Source organism: Dromaius novaehollandiae, chromosome 3, assembly GCF_036370855.1.
Source record: "Dromaius novaehollandiae isolate bDroNov1 chromosome 3, bDroNov1.hap1, whole genome shotgun sequence".
NCBI lineage: Eukaryota > Metazoa > Chordata > Aves > Casuariiformes > Dromaiidae > Dromaius > Dromaius novaehollandiae.
This window is the reverse complement of record NC_088100.1, coordinates 10,745,284-10,772,268: the sequence shown is the minus strand read 5'-3', so window position 1 is coordinate 10,772,268 and position 26,985 is coordinate 10,745,284. Positions and strand designations below refer to the sequence as shown.

Here is a 26,985-nt window from a genome sequence, read left to right as displayed (position 1 = left end):
GCGACAGAGGGAGCCCAAGGCAATGGTCTTCCCGGGAGATGTGGGATTCCCAATGGAGATGGGTTTTTTAGTCCACAGTACTAATTCAGCACTTCAGACTATTCAGGTGATTTACAACATTAACTAATTAATCCTTATATATACTCTGAAAACCAAGCACTGTCATGGTCAGTTCATAATTGAGAGAAACTAAAGGCACAGCAAAGACAGGTAAGATGCCTGAGGTCACACACCGACACAGTGGAAGAGCATGCAGACCATTTCTAAAATGGGATGTAGTCTGACTTGGGCACCTAATGACTTAATCCTAAAGTAAATGCCTAAGTCCCTGTCTTGAAAAAGAAGCTGGTGCCTGTCAGGACCTCCAGAGGGAGATCTGGTACCCCAAAGTTTAGATATCTAAGTTAGACTAGACAGGGTATTTAGGCATTTATTTTGGAAGCACTACTTCATCAATTGGAGGCAAGTTAGGTGAGCTAGGTCTACCTTGCTTGGAGCACTAGTTTTCCTCTTAGGAAGTGATCCAAAGTCCAGTGAAGTTAATTTTAATGCATACTTTAACTTCAGTAGGTTTTGGATCAGGATCTAGCATCTGCTAGAGACTTACTTGAAGTGTCTCGCATAATATCCCATGCACTTGCCTGTAACGCAGTACATTTCAGGAAGTGCGTGGGGGGTGGGGGGGTATCACTGGCACAGGTATTTGCTGTGAGGCTCAGCTGCAGTCTCCAAGTATTACAGTCCAACAATTCCAGCTCATTTTCAGTAACTGCCTATTATGTGGGCATGTTTTCATTACTACAAAAGCTTATATCCTCGTTATCACAAAGCGCTAGTTCCACAGGAATCCTCCTATGTCCTATTTTGGTACAAGCCAGTAGGGATATAAGGATTAAAAAAAGCCCTCCCATCTTGTGGGTAATACTGTATTTTACTTTGTACTGAAACTCTTTGCTCAAGTCTGCTGATATTAAAGCTAAGAGATCAGCATTTCGAAATTCCACCTATATTGTCTTATTCTCATTTAATGACACGGGTCCCTCTAAGCATGTGTGCAATCCTATTGACCTCCTTGAGACTATACTGGGGCTGTAATTGGAGTTATACAGTCCCTTTCACCCCGGATGATTAATATTTTGATTGTGTGTAGTTCTTCACTAATGAACACTGGTGGCTTTCAGTACTCCTTGCATGATGACAGCAGATGATGTTAACACTTCAAAACATGCTTATTCTGTAAACAGTATTCCTTTTTCTAACATGTTAGAGTGGAACAGCGGGATCCTTAACAAATTTTAAGGGTGTCTGTTAGGGAAAAGCGTTAGCTGAGTCCTGCCATTGGGAAAGCCTGTTTTTCTCAATTCAAAGCCATCTGGTCTTCATATGCAAGGATTTCTCTTAATAAATGAAGCACAGTGTATTTTAGCGCTTGGAGACTTTAAAGTGAGCTTGATCAAGATGTTCATAAATATGGAAAATGAGAGCACTCATGATAAAAGATCTCCTGCAAGTCTCTGACTTGCTAACACTACACTGAAGAGCGAGTTAGATGTTTTAAACTACATTCTGCATCATATTAGCTTCTGCAAAGTGGCTGAAAAAAACCACAACACAATTACTTTCCTGCACGCATGTTCCTGCAATATGTGGAATGGAAAAACCTAGTCCATTTACAATCAGCTTAAACCCTTGAAAACAGTTTCTAATTAAGTCTCTCCTCTCCTGTCCCATCTGAGCGCATGTGTTGCCCTGTTTCGTAACTTCTGCATGATGCTACTGAGAGCAGCGATCACTTCTGGCAGCTGGACTGTGCTATTACTGCTGCATCTCGCTTTTACTAAAGCCCCATCAGCTGCTCCAGAAATATATGCTGTTTTAATAGTTCCTGGTTGCTCACAAACTCTCTCTGGATTCTTATTTTGTAAATGTGCCAAAAAAAGAGCATGTTTGCCTACAAGCAAAGAGCCTCAGGAACTTACTGTCGTTGAGAGTCTGAGTGTGACCTGTGACACAGAGTAAAATAACATTCTCTTGGGCCTACCAAGTTTATCCAAATCCAGTAATACTTGGAACAACTTTTTAATATTAATGATAACACTTCATCTCTTGTTTAAAGTCTTTGTTGGCAACTAACTAGACCAAAGAGAGGGAGGGGGAGGGATGCATGTATAAACTGATTTTCTGCAAAATAAATAGGTAAGCGACCTCAATTGCAGAGAGCAGATTATCTGCTGTGGCTCATGTATGTAATCTGTCTCCTATGACTTAAGAAATTGTTGTTTAGCTTGAAGTCCAACTTCAAACTTTCCACCATAAACATGGGACAAGTACTTGTCAAACCTCCTTAAAGGACAAACCTTACTAATCTACAAGCTCAATAGCTCATTCAAAGCAGCGAACACTTAGCTGGAGAGAGCAAGAGGAAACACTGATTATTTTGGAGTGGCTCTGGATAAAAATGGTTATATGAGTTAGATGCCTATATCCCACTGACTTTCTCTGAACTTAGTAGATGTCTAAATCGTATGTGAAATTTGGATCTTAGCACATGGTTTTGAAAATTTTGCATGCACCAAGTAATGAAGAAGGTGAATTCAGACTACAAGTTGTCAAAATAAAGCATCAAATTACATTTTACATTAAATGCTTTTATTTTTGTTATTGTATTTGTGCACTTTTTCATAAAAGGTATTGATCTAGCAAAACACTTGAGCATTAGCCAAAGTCTCATTGAAGCTAGCAGGAATACTTACTTGCATGGTGAGAATTAAGCACAAATGTGAATGACAGAGATCAGGTGCTACTGCATACAGTCAAGTCATTTGCAATAGGTTTCCCAAGAACTCTAAAATAGCAAGATTACACTGTGTTTTATGGTAAATTGGTACGTTTGGACCATAAGCACTTTTGACACTCTTTCTTTGTCTTGGGTCATGGTTAACACCACTGGCTTCAGAGGAGCTAGATTTTCACCATGTGAGGTCTGCTTCTCTTAGGAAATATAGCTGTGAACACATGACTTTTTTTTTTTTTTTTTTTTTTTTTTTTTTTTTTTTTTTTGCAATGAGTAAAGCAGCAAATTTTCAGATCTTAGCCTTACGGTAATAGCTTCTAGAAGGAAGGAAGCAATTGAATCACTATGTTTTTGATAACTTTAGAGAAAATTTGTTTAAGAAAATTGTAAGGCATTATCCTGCAGTAGATCTAGTCATTGCTGACAAGATCTAAGCTCAGTTTAGGTCTTAATGCAGTCGGTAAGATTTATTATAATGGATTAACATTTGTATAAAAGGAATACACAAGTCAAGTACAAGTATTGCTAAATTAATTTCTTATACAAAGTATACGAATAATGAACTGTAAACAACTGTTTTTCATAAGTATTTCAGTTTCCAGCTTGTACAGTTGCCTGTCATCTTTGGTTAATGCAAGATTTTTTCTGTTCTCAGAAGATCCGCTCTAACAGCAGAACTTCTGCAGACTGATTCCATCTCAATTATCTGATTCCATAAACTTCAAAGAACAAATGTTTTATTCAACTGTATCAATGTGTAAACCACAACAACCAACTGAATGGTATTTTTTTGCATTGCTAACACACACATCCATACGTGTGTGTATATATATACACATACACATATATATGTGTATATATATATATACACACACACATATGTATACATGTATATATATATACATGTATGCACCACCCCCTTACTCTGTCACAAGGAGCACCTAGGCCAACAGATGCGTTTAGCATCTGCCATAAGAGAATACCCACCACAACCATGTATCCACATCTGGGGGCTGTTTGAACACACACAGACGCACAGGCACACAACTGTGGATTTCAAAAGTGAGTGCAACAATTGTTTTGATCACTGCTGAATGTGGACCTGCAGAAAAAAAGGAAGTTTCCATGGCTCTCCAATACAAAATCAGTTAGTTACACAGGCACAGTCCCTTTGCTTTGAATATATTTGGCTCCTCCCTAGGCTGCAGCAACAGGGGTCTCAACATGTCTGCCTCAAGAATCATCATCTGTTCCTTTATATGGCAGTATAATCTGAAAATTCACTGGCTAGTCTCAAAAGGTAAACTAGTTTATGGTGCAAAAAAGGTCACTTAAACCCACTGGCTGTCTACAGGTTTGAAAACTAGTCCAAAAATATGCAGAAACTGAATTCTATTACATGTTGCTTTAAATATCAGGGAAAGATTAAAGAGGGATTTAGAGAGAAGTGGAAGGTGTGTATATAATCATGTAAGAAAAGTGAGGAAACAATTACTTATTCAGTCTTTCTGCATCACAGAGAACTTTCTCCAATATCATTCTCAGTAGTACCTCAACTGTTAATAAATTATGTAAGTTAGGTGCCTAATGCATCAGCTAAATTCATCCGCTTGCTAGGACAGGACTGCCCCTGACTATATTACGTAGTGTTTTGTTTATTTATAAATGTCTCCACTGGGAGACTATTTCACAGGTTCATGGCTAGAAAGCCTTTCCTGATTACACTTGGCTCTGTTCCCCTTACTTACATTGTTTTCATTTCTAGCTTTAGGCTATAAGTTCTTGTGTTATCACAATGGGTAGGTTGTTTCTTTTTGCTGATTTTTTGCTATCTAAAAAGGAGAGAGATGAACAACTGTGAGGAGCGGCATACTTTTTAGCAATGTGCAACAGCAAGGTTCTAAATATTATCATTTCATGCAATTTCATGGGTGCAACCATGGAAGAAGTAACAGCCATTTTCTTAGGACAGAGTTATCTAATTTGTGGCTTGGCAGAAAATTTCATACTTCAGTCCTTACAACAAGAAACTGAAATTTAGGCAGTTATCAAAACTGGTTTAATTTTTCAAAGCTGCTGAGCAAACAGTGTTCCCCTGGGCTTCATTAGGAGAATCTGAGCTCAGAGAGCTAGGGCACTTATAGGTAGTTAAATACGGATTCTGCTATCAATTTTAACCTTTTAATATTGGCACTTTTGACCAGGGCTCTTTACCTTCTCTACAGTGAATCTGAAAATGAAACACTTGACCATGTTCCAGACATGTGCTCCAAATGTATTCCAGAGCTGAGTAGCCACACTTACCTTACGCTATGTTTGCTACGCTATGAAGTCCTGGCAGTGCCCTGAACTCCTGAGACGTGGAGAAACTGCATGTTCATATTTCCTTTGTAAAAAGCCTGAACTCATCAGCCTGACCTCTGATTGCCTCCAAAACCCATCTGACCTGTAGCTGACAACATCAGGGTTGTCCTGGGGTCTTGGGCTGTTCTGGCTGTCCAGTACTCATGTGACAGGGCTACCTGGACAGATGAGACAAGAGAAGGTCAGGCCTTTCACAGCAGACCAGGACAGATTGCCACAGCAGGATTTTATCCATGTCATATAGAGTAGCCTAATGTTTCTTTCTAAGGCAGACCAGTTGGGCTGCACCAAAATGATCTCTTCCGCAGGTAAGTGACATGGTGGTAACTTAGGTGCACTTGTAGCCAGTGAATCTAGTATCAGTGCTGTCTAGAGTGCTAGAAGATGATCAATGTTCCATACCTTGCCACGTCCTGCAGAGTCCTGAAGACACAGCGTGCAGGTACATGACCATTAAGTTGATAAAACTATACTTTGGACCAGCCAGTCTCTCTTTAACTTTCTCTAAAACATCTTTGTAGAAAACAAGCCATAATCTATAATCAACAGAGAAAAGTAGGACAGACTCTCTCACAAAAAATTACACGTTCACAAAATAATTACATCATTTTCTTGTTAATCACTGAATCATTGTTTATAATTTGGTCAGATCATCCTGTAACCAGTCTGTAATCATGGAAGCCATCTCCTTGCTGGCATCTAGCACAAAGGCGTGGCGGAGCCCTTTCTCACAAAGTCGAATGTCCCCATCTGGAAAATCCATTTTGATCTCATCGTAGTAGTGTTGTGGACACCAGCTGTCTCCAGTTCCATAGTAAAAAATCAGCTAGAAATCAAAGCATAGCAAATCGTTAATTTGAAAGGCTACTGATGAAGCAACCAATATCCAATCAGCACTGAATTCTTGGGAGACAAACAATGCTTCATGACCCAGCATAGACCACAAGGAACAGCAAGTTGGTAGTTCTGGGTTGTTTCCAAGTTTGCAATTATGGTAAAGTTAATCAAATGCTCTATTACTTAGTGTTCTCAGCTGTAAAACAGTGGAGCACAATAAGGGCCTATCTCTGTAAACACGGATCTGCTGATGAAAAGTCCAACTCTCTTAAGCAATGTATTATTATGGAACAAAACACCTGGTTGTCCACGGAGTCCACCCCTCTCCAGGCAGGCTATTGTGTTCTCACTAGCTATTCCTTATGTTTTCTATGTTAGTTCTCTAAATATTTAATCAAATAACAAAATTATCAGTTAACTTGATGCTATGTTCTAGCTGAATGGACTAACCATTATGCTGCTTTTTTCTGGTTATAAACTAAAAGAAAGCAGAAAGTTCCTCTGCATTTGTGAGCAGCTCAGTTTAATTGGCATTGGTGTGATCTCAAAACACCTGCCTGGTTGGTGCCTTAGGCGGAAGAACACCTACTTTCTTAACCTCAGTGTTAGAAGCAAACTAGAGCTGAATCAGAATAATGGCAGTTATAGTCATTCTCAGAAGAAAAGCTTCATCTGCTTGGAGAATTTTACCTTTACCAAAGTTTGTGCTGCACCTGTAGAGCACAGGAACCTGCTGGAGATGAATGAGCAATTTTCTTCTGGGTTGTAATGTGGAACTAAAATTCTGCCATAGTCCTTTTCTCATATCTTGCCCTAACAGCCTTGTTCAAAGACATACATGAATGACGTGCTACAGGACCTGCTTGAACACACAAGTCCCAAGTTCCAGGCTAATGTATGAAATGACTTTTCTCCCATTACGGACAATGAACATCTCTCTCCTGAATCATCATTCTGTCCCATTTTCATCTCACATTTGTGTGCTGTAGCTATATTTTTCAGTTTTCATAATGTAATTCAAGGGAGGATGGCTGTCCGGGAGAAAGTTAAAACCTACAGATTTAAAACTATACAGGAACAAGATTAATGATGAGGATTCTTTATACTAAAATGTTTGAATGCAGGTACCAGAAGGATTGCTCAACATATGACACACACAGAGCTTGGTCCAATTCCATTACACTCATGTGTTTCATATTTCATTTCTGAGCTTCAGTGCATAATTGAGCAACACTAGCATAAATTAGGAGACAAGAAGTTCTCCTTTCATCACAAAAGTCTTCAATTGCATTCATTTTTGTAGCCATGTGAAATATAAATAAATGCACCCTACTCATCCACTGGGGTAGAGGTGGGCTAAGAGCCCAGACTGCATTTCAAAAAACATTACAAGTTTCTGTCTGTCCTACTTTTTTCTCTTACTGAAGCACACCCAAATCTTGGACATTATTTGAATATTGACTGTATCTAAAATATAACATCTCAGTTGGACATAAACTAACCCAAGATATACATCTAAGTATATGTGCACAAAAAATAAACTAATCCCTGTGAACAAACATTACTGTTTTGTTATCACTAATTAATTGCTGGAAACAAGATACTTAGCTTGCTTTAGCAGAAATTTTCCTTTGATTTCACCTTAGATTGTGACTATACATAAATCACAGGATGTCACATTATCAAAAATTGTTCAAAAAAGTCAATATAAAATGGCCAGCTGCATTTAGGTCTTTTGAAAGCCAAACATTCGACAGCATTATGTTTAACTCTGGGCTCAGTTACCAACAGATACAAAATATAAAGAAAAGAAAAGAACAAAGAAAAGAAATTGGAGTAACTCTAGTTTAATGGACTTGTCCTTTAATGTCTTTTAAATGATTAGATATTTTGAAAGACTAGTCCTAGAATCTCATCCGATGACCATTTAGAAAAAGATGAAAAGTCATTTACACTTAAAAAGGTGGATAAAATGCCTGGCTTGGTTTGCTTGAACTGTGGAATGGGCTATTCTCCAGGTAGGACTGTAAACTTGAGAACTCACAGATTTGAAAATGCCTAAACAAAAGACTTAAGTGCATTTTTAACTTGCCTCTGGTGTATCTGCATGATGCTGTAATCTTTCATTACATGATCCAAAGGATCCTTGACTCATTCAATCTACTGAAAAGATGACATTCAGTTGATGAGCTGCCATTTGTTATGTTTATTTTCTTTTAAAATTCTGTGTGTGGTCTGAGGATTTATTTACTATGTTTCATAGTTTGCAGACAGAATTTTCTTATGTGCATTCCTCCAGCATGCACCACTACAGTATTTGGATGCTCGTATTTCTTAATTAATTTTTACAACACCTTAGTGGCCATTTTTATCTCTATTTTTGCAGATGGGAAGCAGTGAGATTGATGTCAAACTACATTAATTTGTGTGTGTAGTCTGAAATATATAGGAACTGATTTTCCAGTGTGCATAGCATTCTATAGGGTTATATAGCATTTAGTATGTTTAAAGGATAGCAGCCACGGCATTTGTGGGTGCTCAAAAACACTGGGTATCTGTCTGTAAGAGATTTCAAGGTCTTAAATCAGGTACTCAGAAATGTGAGAACCTACAAACTGTGGTATCTTTAAAAAATATAAATGACTTTACTGACAGTCTATTCTTGGAAGATTCAAGTGCCTTAACTATGAAGCTATCTATTCTTCTCATATAGTTCCCCATTTCTTTCACCATGCATTTTACAGCTTGTGCCACAAATGAGTTGGGAGTTCCTCAGACTGCTCTCTCCTTCATTACACAACTCTTTTGGTTAATGAAAGAGGCAGGTATTTTGTGAAGAAAGCAAAAGCGATGTTTAAGAAAGACCATGTCTTAATGCATACACATAATGAGGCTGAATTAAGGTTGGCACTCCCTAACTTTGAGATGCTCGGTAATGCAATATAAACTGTTTTTAGTAGAGCCTTTGTATATAATCTGCTAGAATTCAAAGAGGTAAACTGAAAAACAGATATTTTACACGAGGAATCTAAATGTGCTGTTAGCAGTATTGTCACTTCTAGATCTGCTGCTTTAGGCGTCTGTCCCTTGAGGAAATGCTGTAACTGAAAGAAGTAGCACTGTGAGCATCCAGATGGACCAGAGCAACATGGGACTCCTTCCTGCTAGGTGTCACACAGGATGTCTCTAACACAGAATTCAGTGATTTAGTTTGGATCCATCTTGTGCTTTTGAAGCAAATCTCTCATCTGCCCTCATCTGCCATACTTTGATTCATATTCTAGAGCAGTCTCGGAGTGCATGAATTGAACTTCTGCTGAAACTAAGTCAAAAGATGTTCTCCAGTATCCCGCCTAGTGAACTAGTCACTCAGTGGACGGGACCAGACGACTCTAGGCTGCAGTAAAAATCATCTGAGATGCCTATATTACATCAGGTCCTCAAAACTTATTCTTCTGCTCTACAGATTCTCTTCTATTGTGTTGCTCCTGTTTTTAACATAAACATAGCCAAAGACATCTGCTGAGAACAAAGGACTGGTAAGACTTTGAAAACTTATGTTCTATTCCAAGCAGAAAAGGGCAGTATATTTACCAACTACAGGATGTGTTGTCCAGTCATCAGTCCAGTCTTTGCAAGTATGACTTTTTCTGTCTTGTTCCATCCAAGCTTTCTAGTCTCAGGACTTCTCCACCCCTCCTTGACTCATTGTCGTAGTTCTATTCTCCTTATGTGGCCAATTTCAATTTTCACAACTTCAGCCTCTTACACCAGTCCCAAATTCTTGCCCTGCAAGTCCAAATTTTAGTCTTCTGGTCTCTCCAACCCATTCTGAGTCTCAATTCCATCCTTTTTTTTTTTTGTCTAGTAACACTCCACTTTTTTGGTCAGTCTAAATCCCCTATTTCCAGCCTTACTCCCCAGTTTTCTCTCAAACCACCAGCTGCTCTTAGTCTCAGGGTGGGGATTCAGTTCAAGATAAAAACATCTAAATGCAGGTAACTATACTGTGGTGTTTACATGTGTGCTAAGTACCTAAATTCCATCACAGACAGGAAAAATTTACTGAATAAAGTTAACAGTGCTTAGAAAGCTATTCAGCTGAAACAGCAGGTTATCTACTGTAAAATGGGTGAAATAGCACTCCAGGTTCCACTCAGGGCTGAGCTCAGTTGTCTGAGTGTAGGTGCCTAGTGCCATTTGAGATGCTCTAGGTATCTAAGACATCTGCATGAGACTGGCAGGCATAACGCAGCTTTCACAGGATACCCGCTTCCTTCTGGAAGAGCAGCTGGAGGCCAGATGGGGATATTCCACAGTGCCCAAAATGATACCGGATGTCCTTGTTTAAGGCAACTGAATCCCAACTTGACTTCTTTACTAGATTTCTATTGACTATAATTGGGGTCATCTTTGATACCTACCGCAACTCCAGATTCCTACATGTAAACTCACGAAGCTTGATTCAGGTGCGCACACACCAGTATCTCACACACTTTAAGACGTGTAAGCTAGGGCAACCTGTTTGGCCTCCAGCTGCTGCTGTTGCAGAAAGCTCCTGTGTCACATCTGCCGGTCTTGCATGGGTATCTCAAATACACCATTTCAGATAGCGCTAGACATGTACATTTTGGCCACATGACCTTTTGTTTTCTTCCTGTTTCCTCCACCTCATTTCTCTATCCCCTCACTCACTCGTTCCCTTAATACTAGTGCTGCACATACCTTCTCCACACTGCAATGAATAGCTCCCTTCCCCAAGCCAAGAATTTCTAGCCTGAGAAAACAATCTTTTTTTCTCTAGACCTTACTGTAAAGCCTTTTGTACTGAATTAAAAAAGTAAACAATGACTATAGGGAGGCATTTATGCGTCATATGTGTAATTAAAGTTTTGGTACATTACAACCAACTAACTAAGGACAATCTTAGAACAGGAAGTGTTTGGGAACTTCATCTGATGCTGCAGTTATTTTGTCTGCTTATTCCGTGTGCAGAAGTTGGTCTGTGCATTATGCGTATATATGTATGTATGCCTGCAAATCTAAGACTTAAGTATACATGTTTCTTAATTAGAAACTGCCAAAAAAAAATCAGAATTCTTTTGAAAATGCTTCCTTATTAATGGACTGTGCTATAAAATCTAAAAGCAGGATAGTAATTAGGGTGGAAATTTTCAGTGATCCAGATGGTGGTAAAGTGCCTATGAAAACTGACAGATACTTAAGTGCCATTTTTGGCATTAAGTCTTTCTTTGAATGACAAAACGTCTATATTCTTTGCCTACGCCAAACACAGCCAAGAAATGTACAGATGTTAGGATGTTACCTATTTTTCTATTTCCATATTAAGAGATGATTCATTTTAAACATATTTAAACAAAAATATTTATCCAGAATCCAAACGTTCTCATCTTCATTTTAACATCGGCTATTGCAGCCCGTAGGCAGACACAATTAACGAACCATGTGTAGCCAGAGGCACATGGAATCTTCATTAAGAGTAGGAAACACTGGCATTCACTATATGATTTGCATGGATCTGTAAAGTACATATTTTCCTGCGGACTGTGCATGGCTGTAAAGACATCCTGAGTCAGCACAACCACTGTACCAGCAATGAAAAACTGCTGCCAACCTAAGCATTCAAAAATGACAAGTCAGGTCCCCAGAATAATGAGACTGGCTTAAAAATGATCAGATTTGCAAGACAGTAAACAGAAGGTTCTTTTCATTTGTCTTCTGGCTTGAAGCTTTTAAGATGTGCATTTTTTACCTTCTCAGCCATGAGGGTGAGAAGATTATTTTTATTCTTTTGCGATAATGAAAGCAGAGACTTCCAGGTACTCCTGACTCAAAAGGAAAACATCTACTACCACTGGGCATGACACAGACTCTATACGACCCTTCATGTGATATCCTGTTTGTTATGAGTGACTAAAATGTTCAGTCTTTCAGGATCTGACTAAGGGGCAGAGTAAAGGTGATGTGGGTTATCTTTACTGTCCCTTTCAATACCGTGTTTTAAACAGTTACGCAATTCCCAAGTTTCAAATAGTTTTAAAATAACAACAATAGTCTCATAATTATTCTCCTAATATTCTCATTTTCAGCCTTAGCATCTCTAAAATAAAGCACAACCCAGAGTACAGCACTGTCAGCTCGTGTACCATGTAATATGGTATGTGTATTCAGACACTGCACAATGATGGCAGCTGCTGTGTAAACAGCAGAAGAATCTGAGATTCGTATCAACAGGATGTTTACATTTTAAAGGGCTTCTAAGAAAATAATAAAAATTTCCTGCAGTTAACTCTACTGGCACTTGTTTTAGTGTGTGTGACAGTTCACAGAAATATAAATTACACAGAGATTTCTTTTATGCCTCTTCTGTGGCTGTCATAGGTCAACACTGAAACACAAATCTGAAAAGTTAAAAAATATTAATTGAGTTTCCTCTATCTCTCTGGAATTTGGTATGTTTTAACAACTTAAATATCTTATTACTTAGGCAGGCACCATTCCAGCTGACGGCAAAGAGTGAAGGATTGATATAAACTAATGGCACATGTGCAATGGCAAGCAAGTTTGTACCAATGTCCCTGCTGAAATACTTGTGTCAGAAACACTGACTTTTCTCATGATTACTCCCACTTGCGCTCACTGGATGAGACAGCGCTCCTCTCTGGGTGAGATCTCTCCACAGTAACTAGCAAATAGTTTCTTTCGCTTTTGGATGAAAACTGGTTTAAAAGGCATTAGCCCAGAATCACTTTTCGTTTCAATTGAGATTTATAAAAAATGACTTAACTCCCCTGGAATTATGAAAGTGCCTCTACCTTACCTGCCAAAAGAATAGTATAAACGACATGGGAGCAGACTGGTTTGGGACACACTTTGCTTTTGGACTTGTTTCAGTTGTGCATTGGCTTTACTAATCAGTCCCTGGGAAGAATTCAGCACTGGCTTTACCCTATGAAGCTCTACATGGTTTGGGATCTGCTTCCCGGAGACACCATCTCTCAACCCTCGTGACCCTGCCGTGGTTGCGAGCAGCCAGTTCGATGGCAAGGGCGTTGGAACGGCTTGTTTTACCAGAACTGGGATTTTTCAACTTTTGGAGCACAGCACAAAGCCAAATATTTTCTGTTGGGCCATTCTGAGAGAAGGCAGTTGACAATCTGGGGTATATAATGCAATTTTTTAAAGCTAACCTGTAGGGGTTGTAGTAAAGGTGCAATGGGCAGTTCAAGTATTTTTGAGGATTTTTTTTTTAACATGAGGAACATGACCTGTTTTTTAAACCAACATAAATAATAAACAAAACCAGCTTCACCGTCAGGAAAGGGAGTGGAGAAACATCTTGCTTTTAGTGAAATTAAACTGTAAATCCTGAGACACAGCCAGATGAAGGGACTACTTTGCACATGATTCAAAATGTGTTAGTCCTCTCCCTGGTGTCACACATGGTGTCCTACGAAGCAGGCCCAGAGTTGGAAAAAGGGACTCCCTTTAACTTTGCTTCAGTTTGACCACATGCATAATTTCTGCCAGCCCTGCACGTAGACCAGAGGGATTGAACAAGGCCACTTCTATTTCCACTTTCTCACTGACAACAGAGGGTCAAATGCAATGCAAGGTAAAAATGTGCTTTTAAAAAAAAATGCACAAGATTTACTAACATATCAGGGAGGTTAACCTATTTATATTATTTATGCTACTTTTAAAGAGTTAAAACCATTTTGAGGGTATATATTTAGAAGTGTCAGCAACATGAGTATTTCAGAAGTCTGTGTAAATAACAAAATAAAAGGAGACAGACCTGAAACCGCTATTTAGGAGATTCTGTTATTTACTGCTGGAGCTTTATCTAAGGTGAATCAGCCAGATCACTCTTGCAACAACAAGGCTGGCGTCTGCCCGGAGAGGGCAAATCCGCTCACTTCAGTGCAATGAGCTCTGCAGCAGAGCGCGGGAAGGTAACAGTACAGCTCAGCATCTCCCTCAGCAATCAAGGGATAGGTGATTAAGGGATAGGAAAGGCTGCATGGTAACTACCGTCAAAAGCATTCTTCAGAATGGTACACAAATATTGCCATCTTTGCACGTGTTGAGCAGCACACATCTTATACCCCCCAGAAAACCCTGGAAATCCATGTAGCTGCTTCTAGAGTGGAATACCACACAGCATGAACCATGGCAACGGGAGCTCCTTACAACTATACGACGAGTGAAATATCACAGGAAAGCATACAGGGTCCACGGGAGCCTTCTGAGTGCTCACTGGGATCCTTTTCCACCGAAGAGAGAAATTGGTGATGCCTGATTAGGTATTCTGGGCGCTTCAAAGAGAAGGTTGTTTTTTTGCGGTTAAATGACACATGCACCAAAATCCCCAAGCACTTGTGTAACTTCCCTAACTTCAACTCTGCACCTCCAGGGAGCGCAGGCCAAAAAGGATGTGAGGCCAGCCAAAAAAAGAGGTGTTCTTGGCTCAAGAGAGCACTTTGCACCTATTCAGAAAGAGTCTTTGGAAGGTTTTTCACAAATGTAGGCAACTAACTCGCTCCGGCTGTGGGCAGGCGAAGCATTTGTGGTATTCTTTTAACCGTGTTATCTTCAGATCATGCTCCTCTCATTGGGAATAATTACTAAACCCCTGTGGATGTCTACAAATACTGGCAAAAAAACACTGGGCAACATCAAAACAGCTTTTTCGAGGGTTAAAAGAGTTCTTCGTTGCTCAGTTTTTAAAATTTTCTTTAGCAAAGATAACATTTTTTAAAAATAAAAACCTAGCACTTCATTTTCTGTGGGAAAAAAATCACTTCTGCAATTTTTACTCTAATCCTCATTGTATCATTGTTTATTTGATGCCATGGGATAACACATTTTCTATGGTATTACTGCCAAGACATAAATTTACATTGCTTTAAATTCTAAATTCATCACTGAAATAAACAGGAAGTGGTAAACATGTAGTTCATTCATTTATATTTTTGTGAAAGAGAATTTCTTCTGCACCCAAAACATCTATAGCCCAAGTTGTAAGCCACTTGCAATAAAGAATTCCTCAGTCTAAGAGCAAATAGTTTCATGTATCCATAAAGCTTCCAGTACGTGATTTTTCCCACTTGGTTAAAAACCATCCTTCTCAGATAACAGATATGCTTCACCTTTGCCTCTTTACTTCAGATATTTCCTATTGTTTCCCTTACACAGTCAACGTACCTGCTACACATGATCACTGGCAAAACTAAATTGAAGAATCATATAAACTTTTTTTTTTTGTTTTAACGTGTTAACCAAAAGAGCAATGATTTTCAGTCTTTGGAGGAGATGATCTGTGGTATTAAGAAATTATGAAGAACTACAGGGAGTTCACTGCAAAACTGATCCAAGCCTTGCTGAAGGCTACGGGAGCTTTCTCATTGATTTAGATGGGCTTTGGAGCAGATCCTACACTTAAAAATAAGACTACTGTGTATTATACATGAAGCAATGAAAAAATACGAGCAATAAACATAAAATCCAAGGGGTGATTTTTTTTACAAAATTTCCATTGTAAGACCCCTAGTTTTAGCCTTTAATGCAAGTCTTTTGATAACAACAGGATTACAGTTTTACTTGCTAGAAGAACAGTCAGTAAAGCTAAGTCCTAAAATAAGGCAATGAATACGGCACGACACAGACTTAAAAAGTTAAATACCGCATGAAGCTGCTATATGGAAATATTGTCCATCATGGGCATGCTAGTGAAAGTCTGACATAGCCATTTTCCCTTTCTTTTTTATTTTTATTCCATTTGTCTGTGATGCTCAACGCTGATCCATCTTTTATGAATACTGAATAACACCCACTTCCTTTTGTGCAAGAATCACAATAAACTTCCTCCAGTACAGTAATCTCTTTGCCTCCAGTATCTGTTAGGAAAGGGAGTTGGTGTTATTACAGTTAAAGAACATAGCTCAGCTGGCTTAGACATAATCAGCTAATGATAATTAACCACCATTAGCTGAGTAAGTCTTATATCAATATCCCCTACCTTATTTATTTGGATTTTGTGACTTATCACAACTCTCTGTATTATTACAATAAGGAGCCTACATTCATGTACTGCTTGATCTAGACGAATAGCTTTAGAGTCCTTATTTTAAATGCTCTATTATATATTATTTTGTCAGAAGATAGGTCTCCATTTTCTTCATACAATTCCATTGCTATTTAATGTGCACAGCTTCTGTATTTAAAAGGCTGTAAGTGAAAAACTTTAATTAATTATCCAAATTATATTCCAGCTCCCATTCTTTCAAGACAAATCTGAGCAATTAGCATTGTTACATTAAGAATCTGGGATCTGAAGATCTAATTTCTATTTGTCCCTAAATATAGTTAAACCCGGACATGGAAAAACTGGAATAATTTACTGTCTCTTCTTCCTTCTTTTCAGATCACAGAATGCAAATATGATCCAGAAATAACTTTTCTATTCCACAGCAGCTGGCAAAGTCAGGTGTTAAGGTTGGCTTTTAGCATATGATCACAGTGACTACTAAACAGTCTAAATTTTTTGAAGTGACAACTTGCCAGTTCTATAGCAACTTGGACTATAGTTCCTGTTTTTATAAACTTCCAACCTTTATAGGTGAAGCCCATTTTTATTGTCGATGCACTTCAAATTTAACATAATGCCAACTCAAAAATTTTTCTTTAATTCTTACATTCCCAGAAATTACCAGAAGAATGAAAAAAGAGAAGCATTTAACTTCACTTTTATATCTGCTTTTTCTTCAGTTAGCCAACTGCATATAAACTTGTTTCAGCTTTTTGTTTACTTGAGTACGTTTGCCACTTTAGAAGTATGAGGACATAGAAGAATCAATAAAACAAAGTTAACACATGTTTAAAAAAGCCCCCTTGTGCCAAGGCCATGCTTAGATTGACAGAGTCAAGAAAAGCACAGATGAAGCAGACTAAGACACCTGCAAACTCTTAGAATTGGCTATCTGCCTTAATTCAGTGGAAGAAATAAGCATGTCTGTACCTTGAAGCATTGGAGTAGTCCTTCTGAAGTCACTGGAGCTATATCCAACTGCCAGCGCTATTGTCCTGATCCAGCAAAGCGTTTATGCTTAGCTTTAGGTGCATGGGCTTGTGATTAACAGTAAAATTTCCAAAAGCACCTGAAATCCTGATCCTGCAAACTCTTACTCCACTTTAGTGCCCTGACTAATCACATGGTAACCTGCAGTCTTACACTCAATATCAGGGCTCTGAGGGCACTACCAGGACTAGCAGGTGGGCCTCTCCCACCCCTGCCCAGGCCCGGCACCCCAATTCAGCCCACCCGAGCTACGCTGTCGGAGCATGTCTCCAGACCTGCCTTCTTTGTGGACCTCAGAGCTACATTGTAGGCAGCTTGTCTCCTGGATGGACCCCTTGTTGTAGCTTGCCTCCTGTCAGGTCTTTGGCTGTGTCTCCTGGATGGACTTTGGACCCGCATAGTCCAAAAAGCATAGAAGGTTTTATTTAAGAGAAGAAGAATTGCCCTTCATTTTCTTTGCTGAGATTCCTCCTTAAGTGGAGGAGAACTCTGAATGCTCTGCAACAAAAATGTAAAAAACTATGCATGCCCAGTGCTGTGTAGTGCTCATGTTTGTTATTTTAATTCCTTTTAAAAATTTTGAACTGAAATATGCTTTTATGATTTGAAGTTGTAACTTATAATATCCAAACAACTGAGAAGAGTAACTGTGCTAAAATACAGGCAAATAGCACTGAGCCCACACCACGAACAGCCTATAGTGAGGGCTTTTTAATTTTTTTTTAATCCCTCACAAACTAGGTACATCTGAATGTACCTTTAAAAGTGCAGAGCAGGCAAATGGGTTAAGTAAAAATAAATCCACTTTCAGCCAAGAGGAGAATGAATGATTTATTGAGTGAACTTTGTTCTGTATGTATTTAAAAGGCACAAAGTAATCTTACAGAGATCTAGGACCTCTGTCCTAGAAAACTCCATTCTCCAAGGAAAATCTCTGCCAGTGTAAAGTGCTGGAATCATTCTCGCAGTAAAAAGACAGGGATGATACAAAGAATGGAGGGAAGGGAGGGAACACAACAGAATCATACATGTTATACTTACTGTCTATTCACACAGAGGCTACATTTATAGTAGTATATTAAATGTGACCGTTTTCTGGCTCTTAGGACGTATGGAACGCTCTGACCACATCCATATTATTAAATTCGCTCAGCCTCTGAAACAAGGTGACCACATCAAAGCTTACAATTAGGAATGGTTCCTGGCCTGTGCCAATTCCAGAACTATGGCTGAGAACTGACTGGGAAAATGCTAGTTGGTCCTCACCAAAACTGTACCAGAATCTGCTCCAACAATAAACCTGTACAGACAATGAAGTCCAGGGCTGGAGGAAGGTCCCTGGAACTGTTTAGTTCACCAGTACAGAAGTAGCCACAATCACCTAGGAATGCTTTCTATACCTTTATCTTATACTAGGATCTAATGGCTGAAACTCTGGAGCCATAATCATTTTGCTGACTCCTCTCTATTATGTTTTGATGCCATGGAAAAATCAGGCTGGCAGATTCCCGTGATTAACTGATGTCAGGTTGAAAATACCATGGATCGGATTCCACACTCAGTCACAGAGGTAATGTAATGTTTTCCCCCATGTAACTGTGCTTCCCATGAAAACTCTGAAGATTAAATTGTTACCTTCTTTAAATTTTGCTTTATGGTTGTACTGTCTCTCTCCACAACTTTCATCATTTCTTGGCTTGCCATATACAAGATATTTGCTGCAAAAAAGGAAATATGCAATAATGTAAATACACAGTGAATCTTTTACAACCTCGATGGACCCAATCTTGCAAACAGGTAATGAAATTACAGCACTCATCATCTTGACAATCCCACTGAAAAGAATCCCAGTGGCAGAAATGGCAGAATTTATCTCACCTAATTTAATCATCAAAAAGTCAGACAGACTAAATCAAGTCACCCACGCTCCTTACATAGTTAATGGAAATACAAAGACACCTTTGGAACATGATCTTATCCGTCTATCTTGCACACCTTTGAATCAGGCCCTGGTGCTGCCTCTCTCTCTCTCCACTGACTACAGAAGAAACTTTGGTGATTGCCCTACTCCATATATTTTTAGAACGGCAAAGATAACCATGACAAATCACACATGAATTGTTTGCAAGAGTGGGTTCTGAAGTACAAGCATTCATTAAAAGATATAATTAATCATTAAATTATTATTGACATTTTAATATGCAAATGTTTCAAATATTGAACCTGACAAATAATTAAAAAAATGGCAAATACAAATCATTAAAATCTGCCATCCTGCATAATATTGATGACACTTACCCAAACAGGACTGGAAACCAGTTGTGTAAGTCTCACCTTGCTGGAATGCAATGTATTACAAATGTTTCAGTGCAATTTATTGTGAGTTGGTCTGAACGATAACCTCTCAGAAACATAAATGACTGAGTCCAACATTTGGGCACCTAATTAAAAGTAGTCTGATTTTATGAGGTGTTGAGCTCTGGCAGCTGCCACATATGTTAGACAGCAGTGGGAACTGGGCACTTTTGAAAAGGGGGTCAGTTTGCCTGGATGCCTAAATATTCGTAGATTTAGACATTTTGACTCAGTAGGATCATACTGCGTCCACCTAGCCTGACAACAAAGCCTACGGAGGCTCAGCCAGAAATTTCAGTGCATGGCCCATAGCTTTGGCTTGAACTAGCATGTATCTATTAGGCTGGCTGCAAGTTTTACTGCTAGAATGAGGCCCACATATGTTCAACTGCAGAATGAAGAGCTGCTAGATGACAATCAATGTTGCACTGTGTCCACAGGTAGTGAGAGGTCCTTCAGAGGGTGTCACACAGCTTAGCCAGTTTTAATAGGGGCCATCCATTCCTGACCTCAGTGCTTTGCCGAAGAAACATGCACATCCAAAGAATAAGCAATTCCTTTGCCCTCTTTCCTGCTCAGTCATCTCACTGTGCAAACAAAATGACTATGCCTCTCCTGTCATTAGAATCTGAAGCCTCTATGCTTGTTGGATCACAGAGATATTCATAACCTGGGAATGAAGGACAATACTCTGTGCCTTCTTTCTCATGAATTTGAAAAATCAGCAGAGACCATAAATAGTCACTTGCTTAAACCATTTAAATTTACAGGTCCTAGACTGCCTGAAATATTCTAAAATACTAATTCTGCTCCTGAAAAACACGAGAAAATTGATGGGCTCTACCAATTTTTAAATTTGAACCAATGAAGTTTTGCACACAAAGAGTTAAAGATAGTGTTGGACCTGATACTGCTAATGGGACGAGAGTAATACAATCTCAAAATGTGTGATAGGGGAGGAAATGGCTATCACATAGGTCTTTGCTGGTGATCAAAACATGAAGTTGGATAAATTCCAGCAATGCTCTAAGGAAACAATGCCACTGGAGAGATGAGTGATGGCTCCAGAGAGCAAATGTTAAAAGACAAAACCAGTGCTCTCAAGTGAAAAAAGATCCTAGAAAGTAGTATCTACTTCGGAGCCAGTCAAAGAAGATGCAATTCTGTCACAGGCCTGCTGAGCTCTGTCTTTTTCAATTAAACATCAAACACAGCTAGTGCAAGGTTCTTCCTTTCCTAGACAAGAAGAAAGGGTTGCAAATGTGACACTATTTGGACAATTCAGCAAATCCTGCTGGTCTGATCCTATTCTACTGGACCAAGGGGCCTTCATGCGGTTTTGTGTCTATCAAGCACGTCATCTAATCCTGTGGGATAGGTGGTGCATCCGGCAGAGGTTTGTCCATCTACAACATTGCTGAGGTCAAGTCCTCACACTGCTCTTTTACTCAGTTCAGCTCCAGACACTACTCACACATGAAGAACACATATCTTAGGAAGAATACACCTTTCAAAATTGTTTAGGAAAGCTTAAATGAGAGGCATGAAAGATAATAAAAAGTTCCCCTATGTATTTCATCAATTTCAGATCCATTCCCGCTTCTAATGTGAAAAGTATGACTTTAATGCTCAAAGATCCTACCTGTAAATGAAACTATCTGGCTGTCAAAAGCACTGCTCAGTATCAGAAGGAAAGACAGTACATGGAGAACAGCTCTGGCTACCCTCGGTGCTGGTCTTTCAGGTGACAGATCTGGTCTACTCTGCCTAGAGAAGACTCCACGAAGCAAGAAATGCAAGAGCCTGGGTTTGGCATGGCACCTGCAGCAACAGCGCTCATACCCCAAACCCATTATAGGTGGATTGCAACATGCCAGGCCCTTTAATTTCCAGTCCTGAATGAGGCTCCTGTTAATTGGGTACGGTGGATAGTGGGCCTGCAGTCAGTAGAGCTTTTGCTATTACCTTCCAGCAACAGCTGTGGATAGCAGGCAGAGATGAAAATACTGCTGTCCCTCAGTGAAGAACCTGACACATCTATTTATTCAGTTTTACTGGGATTCTGTGTGCAGCTCTCTATTATCAGTTGAGTCATAGAACAAAAATGGGACTATGGGCAAAACGAACAGGAAGTTGTCCTGTGCTCCCCTTCTCCCACCTCAGTAGTTTCTCTGTCTTACCTCGTGTTCTTGGAGGGTTCCAGTCATAGTTTGGAGTTGTTGGTGTGGTTTTTGTGGTACAAAAGAAGAAATGAAGTGGAATTCACAGACTTAGTAAACTTAGATTAGTCACAAAACCCCTAAAAGTAAAACTATAAGAAGGCAATAACAAAGCTACCTTAAAAAGAGCCATCTCTGTGTATTGTGCAAGAAAGGGAACCAGGAAGGCAGGATTAAGCTAAACCGGATGAATGGCAAGGTTCAAGAATCTGTTTCAACCAAACAGAAATCCTTCAAATTTTGGAAACACGATCCTAGGGAAGCCAATAAACAGGAACTTAAACTTCAGCAGGTGTTAAGTAAGAGGAAATTGCAAAAAGCAATAGCAAGTTTCCAAAAACAAACATTAAAAGATTTAAAAATAAACAACAAAATATTCTTTAAGTTTATGAGAAGCAAGAAGCCTACAGTGGAATTGGTGAGTCTAACAGATAACCATGGGCTAAGGGAGTAGTTAAAGAAGGTAATTACATTGTTTGGAAGCCAAATGATTTTCCCTTTTTTTTGCACCCACCCTTCTTGTTCAAAACATTCAGGAGGTTTCTACCCTCTACATTCTTTTTCTGGTAACACATATGTTTTATCTTCAGGTAGTGAGGTATTAAGTAGTAGTAATGCTGGAGCATAAGGAATATACTAGAGGAATCAGGGCTAGAAGGTACATTTAAGAGTTTTAAAGAACCTTAAATACAGAATTGTTGACTTGATAACAATCTTACAACATAAGAACCACCCCTGCCAGAGGCTTGGCGAGTAGGAAATATTGTCTAATTGGTATTGATTTTGCAAAGGAAAAGAACATTTTACCAATGTAAAACTGTTGTTTACAGTTGTAAAATGAAAGGAAAGGTTGTAATGGATTAACGACTGGTCTGGAAGCAAAGAAAATAGATTAGCATTAGATTAGATTAGTTGGTTTTCATCATAGCAAGGAATAACATCTAGATTCATCACAAGTATTTTTTGAGTGAGAAGGGGTTATTACTAAAACACTGAACACACCTAGCGATTCTGTCATTTCTGTTAAATCACCTCTTAAGATGACTCTCTTTTCACTGACAATACAGTAAGCCCTTAGACTTTAAGTAGGCCAACTTGAATTATGTCCCTAAACTGAAATGGGATGAATCCTGGCCTGAGATTCTAGCCCAGCTTCATATGAAAGTCATGGGTTATTTATTTCTTAATGATCTGATCAAAGCAAAAATTAACACCATTTGCACGACAGAATGCTAGTCGGCTAGTAAGGACCAGGCAGTGAGAAACGTGAGAGAGTGCTAAAGTGGAGAGGTAAAAAAACAATGCACTAGCAAGTGAAATTCAAATTCAAGAAATGGTAAGCAACATACATGTGGAAAAAATAAAAATTTCTTTTCCTTTACAAGCTTCTAAATCAACGTAGAGAAGGGACTCAGAAACCCAGAAACCCCTAAACTAGCTGTTGCTCACTGTGCATATTTAGCGAAAAATACAATCAAATCAGATATTACGTTGCATAAAGAACAGGAGGGGGTTAATAAAGAATTTTGAAATGCCATCATATAAATCACATAATGTGACAAGATCTGAAGTACTGTATATGTTAACAGTCACAACCTCTGCGGGATATTGCAAAATTGAGAATGGTGTGAAAACAATCCAAGAAGTAGAATTAAAGATCTATTGCTATCATCATGTTTATGATATTTAATGATACATTGTTTGTCCCTGTCTTACAGCACAACACATTAAAATGCAAAACAATAAAAGGAAGTACTTTTTAAATGTCGTAGGCAATTAACTATGAACTTCACTGCCACAGGAAACTGATAAGTATACATACTTGCCGTGTGGACATTCACATCTAAGCGCGTTGTCCTAAGCTTCCCTAATAGTAAATATAGTTAATGTAATTAATCTTAGGGCAAATACCTGTGAAGGCCAGACAATTTATACTTCCAACAATCCTTCCTCAGAAGAGTTATTTTCTAGGTCCTCTACCATTCTTGCTTGGTTTCCTCTGGATACTTCCAGTGGTTCATACACCTCTTGAATTTTACTGACACAGTATTTCACCTTATACTGGAGAGTGGCTCTCTCTTCAAGGCTCGAGCTCTTTCAGCCACATGCACCTCTTTATACATATCAAAATCATATCCATTGCTTTATAACATGACATTTAAACCCACATCAGCTTGTGATCCGCTATATTCCCAGGATCTTTTTCTGCAGAACTGCTACTTAAACAGATGGTATTATTTATCATCCTGTATTTAAGCAATTTTATGTACAGAACAACATGACTCTTTAAGGAATGATAGCATTCTTCTCTCCCTGCCTGCCCCCCCCCCCCCCCCCCATTTCTCTATTTTGTGAAGGTCATTTTGAATTCTGATCCTGTCCCTCTACAGCATATTTGCAGCCTATTCTAGCATGGTGTTATCTGTGAACTCAGTAAACACACACTGTATTCATCAGCCACATCCGTAACAAAACTATTGAATGGTAAAGGAATGAAGATAAGACTGTTACGAAACCCCACTAGCTACATCTTTCCAGTTTCAAAAATCTCCCCGAATCCCATTTTCCAAACAGTCACAGTTCTCTCCAACAGTAATTTCAAGCATGTCATATTTCCCAAACTTTGTCATAGGAATATCATGGGATACAGTGTACAAATCTTTCTTCAAGTCAAGAAATCCCAAGTCTACTGCTCCACTTTAATCCATATTACATTGTAAAATGTTTAATGAGTGTGGAAAGCTATGCTGAAAGAGATACCATTATAGACCAGGAACAGTGACTTTCTTCTCTCTTTTTGCTATGGTTAAGCACAAACTGGGCTTCTTCAGGAAAAATATTTTTCTCAAAAGCTAAGTCACAAGTTCAGGGAGAAATCCTTTTGCTATTTCCTAATGCTATACTCTGGTAACCTTGGCATTTTTTGAATATTTAGTTCTTTCCTTTTCAAAAAAAAGTTGTTCTGTTTCCGTATTTCATGAATACTGAACTGCTTTTTCAAAGAAAGTAACGCGGAAGAATTTGCTTCCTTTTTGTGCATAATTAGAAGGGCTGCTTTCAGTGGGCTCCCAGGGACTGCTACTCCGAGCACTTCAACAGCTCTGAAAATCAGGCTGCAAACGGGGCAACGAGAAGCTGAGACATACAAAACGAACGGCCACGGAAATCTTTTATCAGGCTAAGCAGAGGAAGTCTGTCCTGTGAGACTACATCAGCAGTGCTTGCTACCTGGTGTTACAGCCTCTGGAAGGCCTTCAAACAAGTGCTAATGCTTGCTTCAGCTGAAAGCCTCTAAAAAAATTCCCAGAATTGTTATCAAGAATCCTACAACCTGGAACAGCGTTCACTGGTGGATTGCCATGATTTCAGGTACAATATAAAAGGTAACACAGAGCCCACATACTTAATGTCATGAATGATGTAGCAATCTCATTGAAACCACAGTGCACTAAATTAAGGATGTCCAGGAGCCTGCAGGGCCCTGGCTGCCCAGTGCAAGCAAGCGAGTTCCCATTTGGGACTGTGCAGAAGTTGTATCAGAGCTGTGACCTTGGCGTCCATGCCGAAATTAGGAGTGAGGAGGGAATAACTATCTTCAAGCTGTTTGACATTTACCCCTACATCTCACTAATCAGTGAAGACAGAAATTTTGGGGGTTTAGTAAAGGCAAAGTAAGATTGAAGCTAGCCCTCTTAAAAATCATTACATGCGAAAGATAAGACTGAATGTGGGATGAAACGTCAGGAGGTCTGGAGTTTTTCTGAACTATCACTGAATTCCCCTGAGACACTGTGGAAATTACAAAATCTGTATGTCTCAGTTTCCTCATGTTAAAAACATCCTTCGGGCTGCTATAACAATGACGCAGTGTTTGTAGATTGTTTTAAAAATACTTGAAGTGAAAAGCATTGTGTAAATATAATAACTATTAATTAGTACTTACAGAGCCCAATAAATTTACTACAGCCCTTTAGAATTGGCTGTTATTACCTTAAAAGTTGCATTTTACAGTAAGCAAAGAGCAAAAATCTTCAAAGTTATCCTGCGAAGAATACATCAGAAACAGAGCTAAGGGCTACACTGTAAGTATCCAAAGTCAGAGCTCTTCTCTGTGAGAAAACTGTACTGTTACACTTAAAATATTACTTCAAACTGGCTTAGCGAAGCCAATGCAAAAGGCTGTGAGGACACAATCCTGAACACACATTCACTTCTGTGTATTATCTGCTGCCTCGTTGCTTTTAATACCAACTTAAAGTTGACAATGTTAAAAATTCGAAGGAACAGAACTTTGCTGTCATTTGACCTAGATGTATCTTCAGTCAATCCATAATTGCTATTTGGTTCAACTGAAATAAGCTGATGTTACCACAAAATAGGGGCATATAAATCAGTGTTTGTATGAGCTTTATTAGGAGTTGTTTGACTGACACTGTTTGTCTACCGAAAGCAAGACAGTTCCATCTCCTTTCTGATGGAGGAATTTCACCAGTGATAAACTGTGAAAACATTCAGTGCTTAGCAAATCCTACCAAAGCACTACTATAAGATTTGTAAATGAGATGAAGACCAAATATATTGGTTCCTTTGGTAACCTGGATGTTCAGATCCCTAAACCAGAATTCAGTTCCCATGAAAATGAAAATGAGCACCTCAGAACCCTCTTCTGAAACCAACACAAAGAACTGACACCACTTTACTCAGCACAGACCAAGACCAAGGCTGAATCCTAAATCCTGGCTCACAGAGATTTCATTCAAGAAGGCATCTCCAGCCACTGAGGATATGGAAACTGCAAATCTTTGCTGAAGATAATTGGGAATAAAGGAACACAGTTCACTGTTTTCTTACCCTCTGCCTTCATGGCCAAAGCACTGTGCCTCTAAGTTCTGGGTTCCATTCTCAGAGAGAAGATCCCAAAGATTTTAGAAGCTCTTGTCTTGAATCAGTCTAGGATTACAATGAGAGGAAGATACGGTAGCTCTTCAGCTTTTGCTGCCCAAGTATTTTTGCTTATTCTGTTCGTCAATCTGGTTTAACAGTTGAAAGCCACTTTTAGCACTTCTGCATTTTCTCGGTCTAGTCCCATTCCTTGAAACCTGCACTTACATGCATGCTGGACATTGAGAGTCTACCTGGGTCAGCTGGATAATCTGAAGCACAGAAAGTGAAGTATGTAACATCAGCCTTTGCAGGATTAGGGCCTCTGTATATACTCCTTAGTTTTTTCACATAGAAACTATTAAAAAGTTCTAACCTAAGGAAAAGCACTTACTTCTCAAAAAAAAAAAAAAAAAAAAAAAAAAAAAAGAAAA

The 26,985-nt window shown here is 39.0% G+C and overlaps 1 protein-coding gene across 2 annotated transcripts in view; it reads right to left on the bottom strand.

The window, feature by feature from the left end:
- Positions 1–2,632: 2,632 nt before the first annotated feature.
- LDAH (lipid droplet associated hydrolase) overlaps positions 2,633–26,985 on the bottom strand; it is a 122,721-nt gene continuing 98,368 nt past the window's right edge. The window contains exons 6-7 of one of the 2 annotated variants that reach the window (XM_064508360.1): positions 18,732–18,814; positions 2,633–5,984 (exon numbers count right to left, since the gene is read on the bottom strand). In XM_064508360.1, the coding sequence (XP_064364430.1) occupies positions 5,793–5,984; positions 18,732–18,814 (275 nt within the window). In that variant the 3' untranslated portion in view covers positions 2,633–5,792. Of the gene's footprint in view, positions 5,985–17,914; positions 18,253–18,731; positions 18,815–26,985 lie in introns of those variants that run through there. The other variant, XM_064508361.1, reaches the window with a different exon arrangement.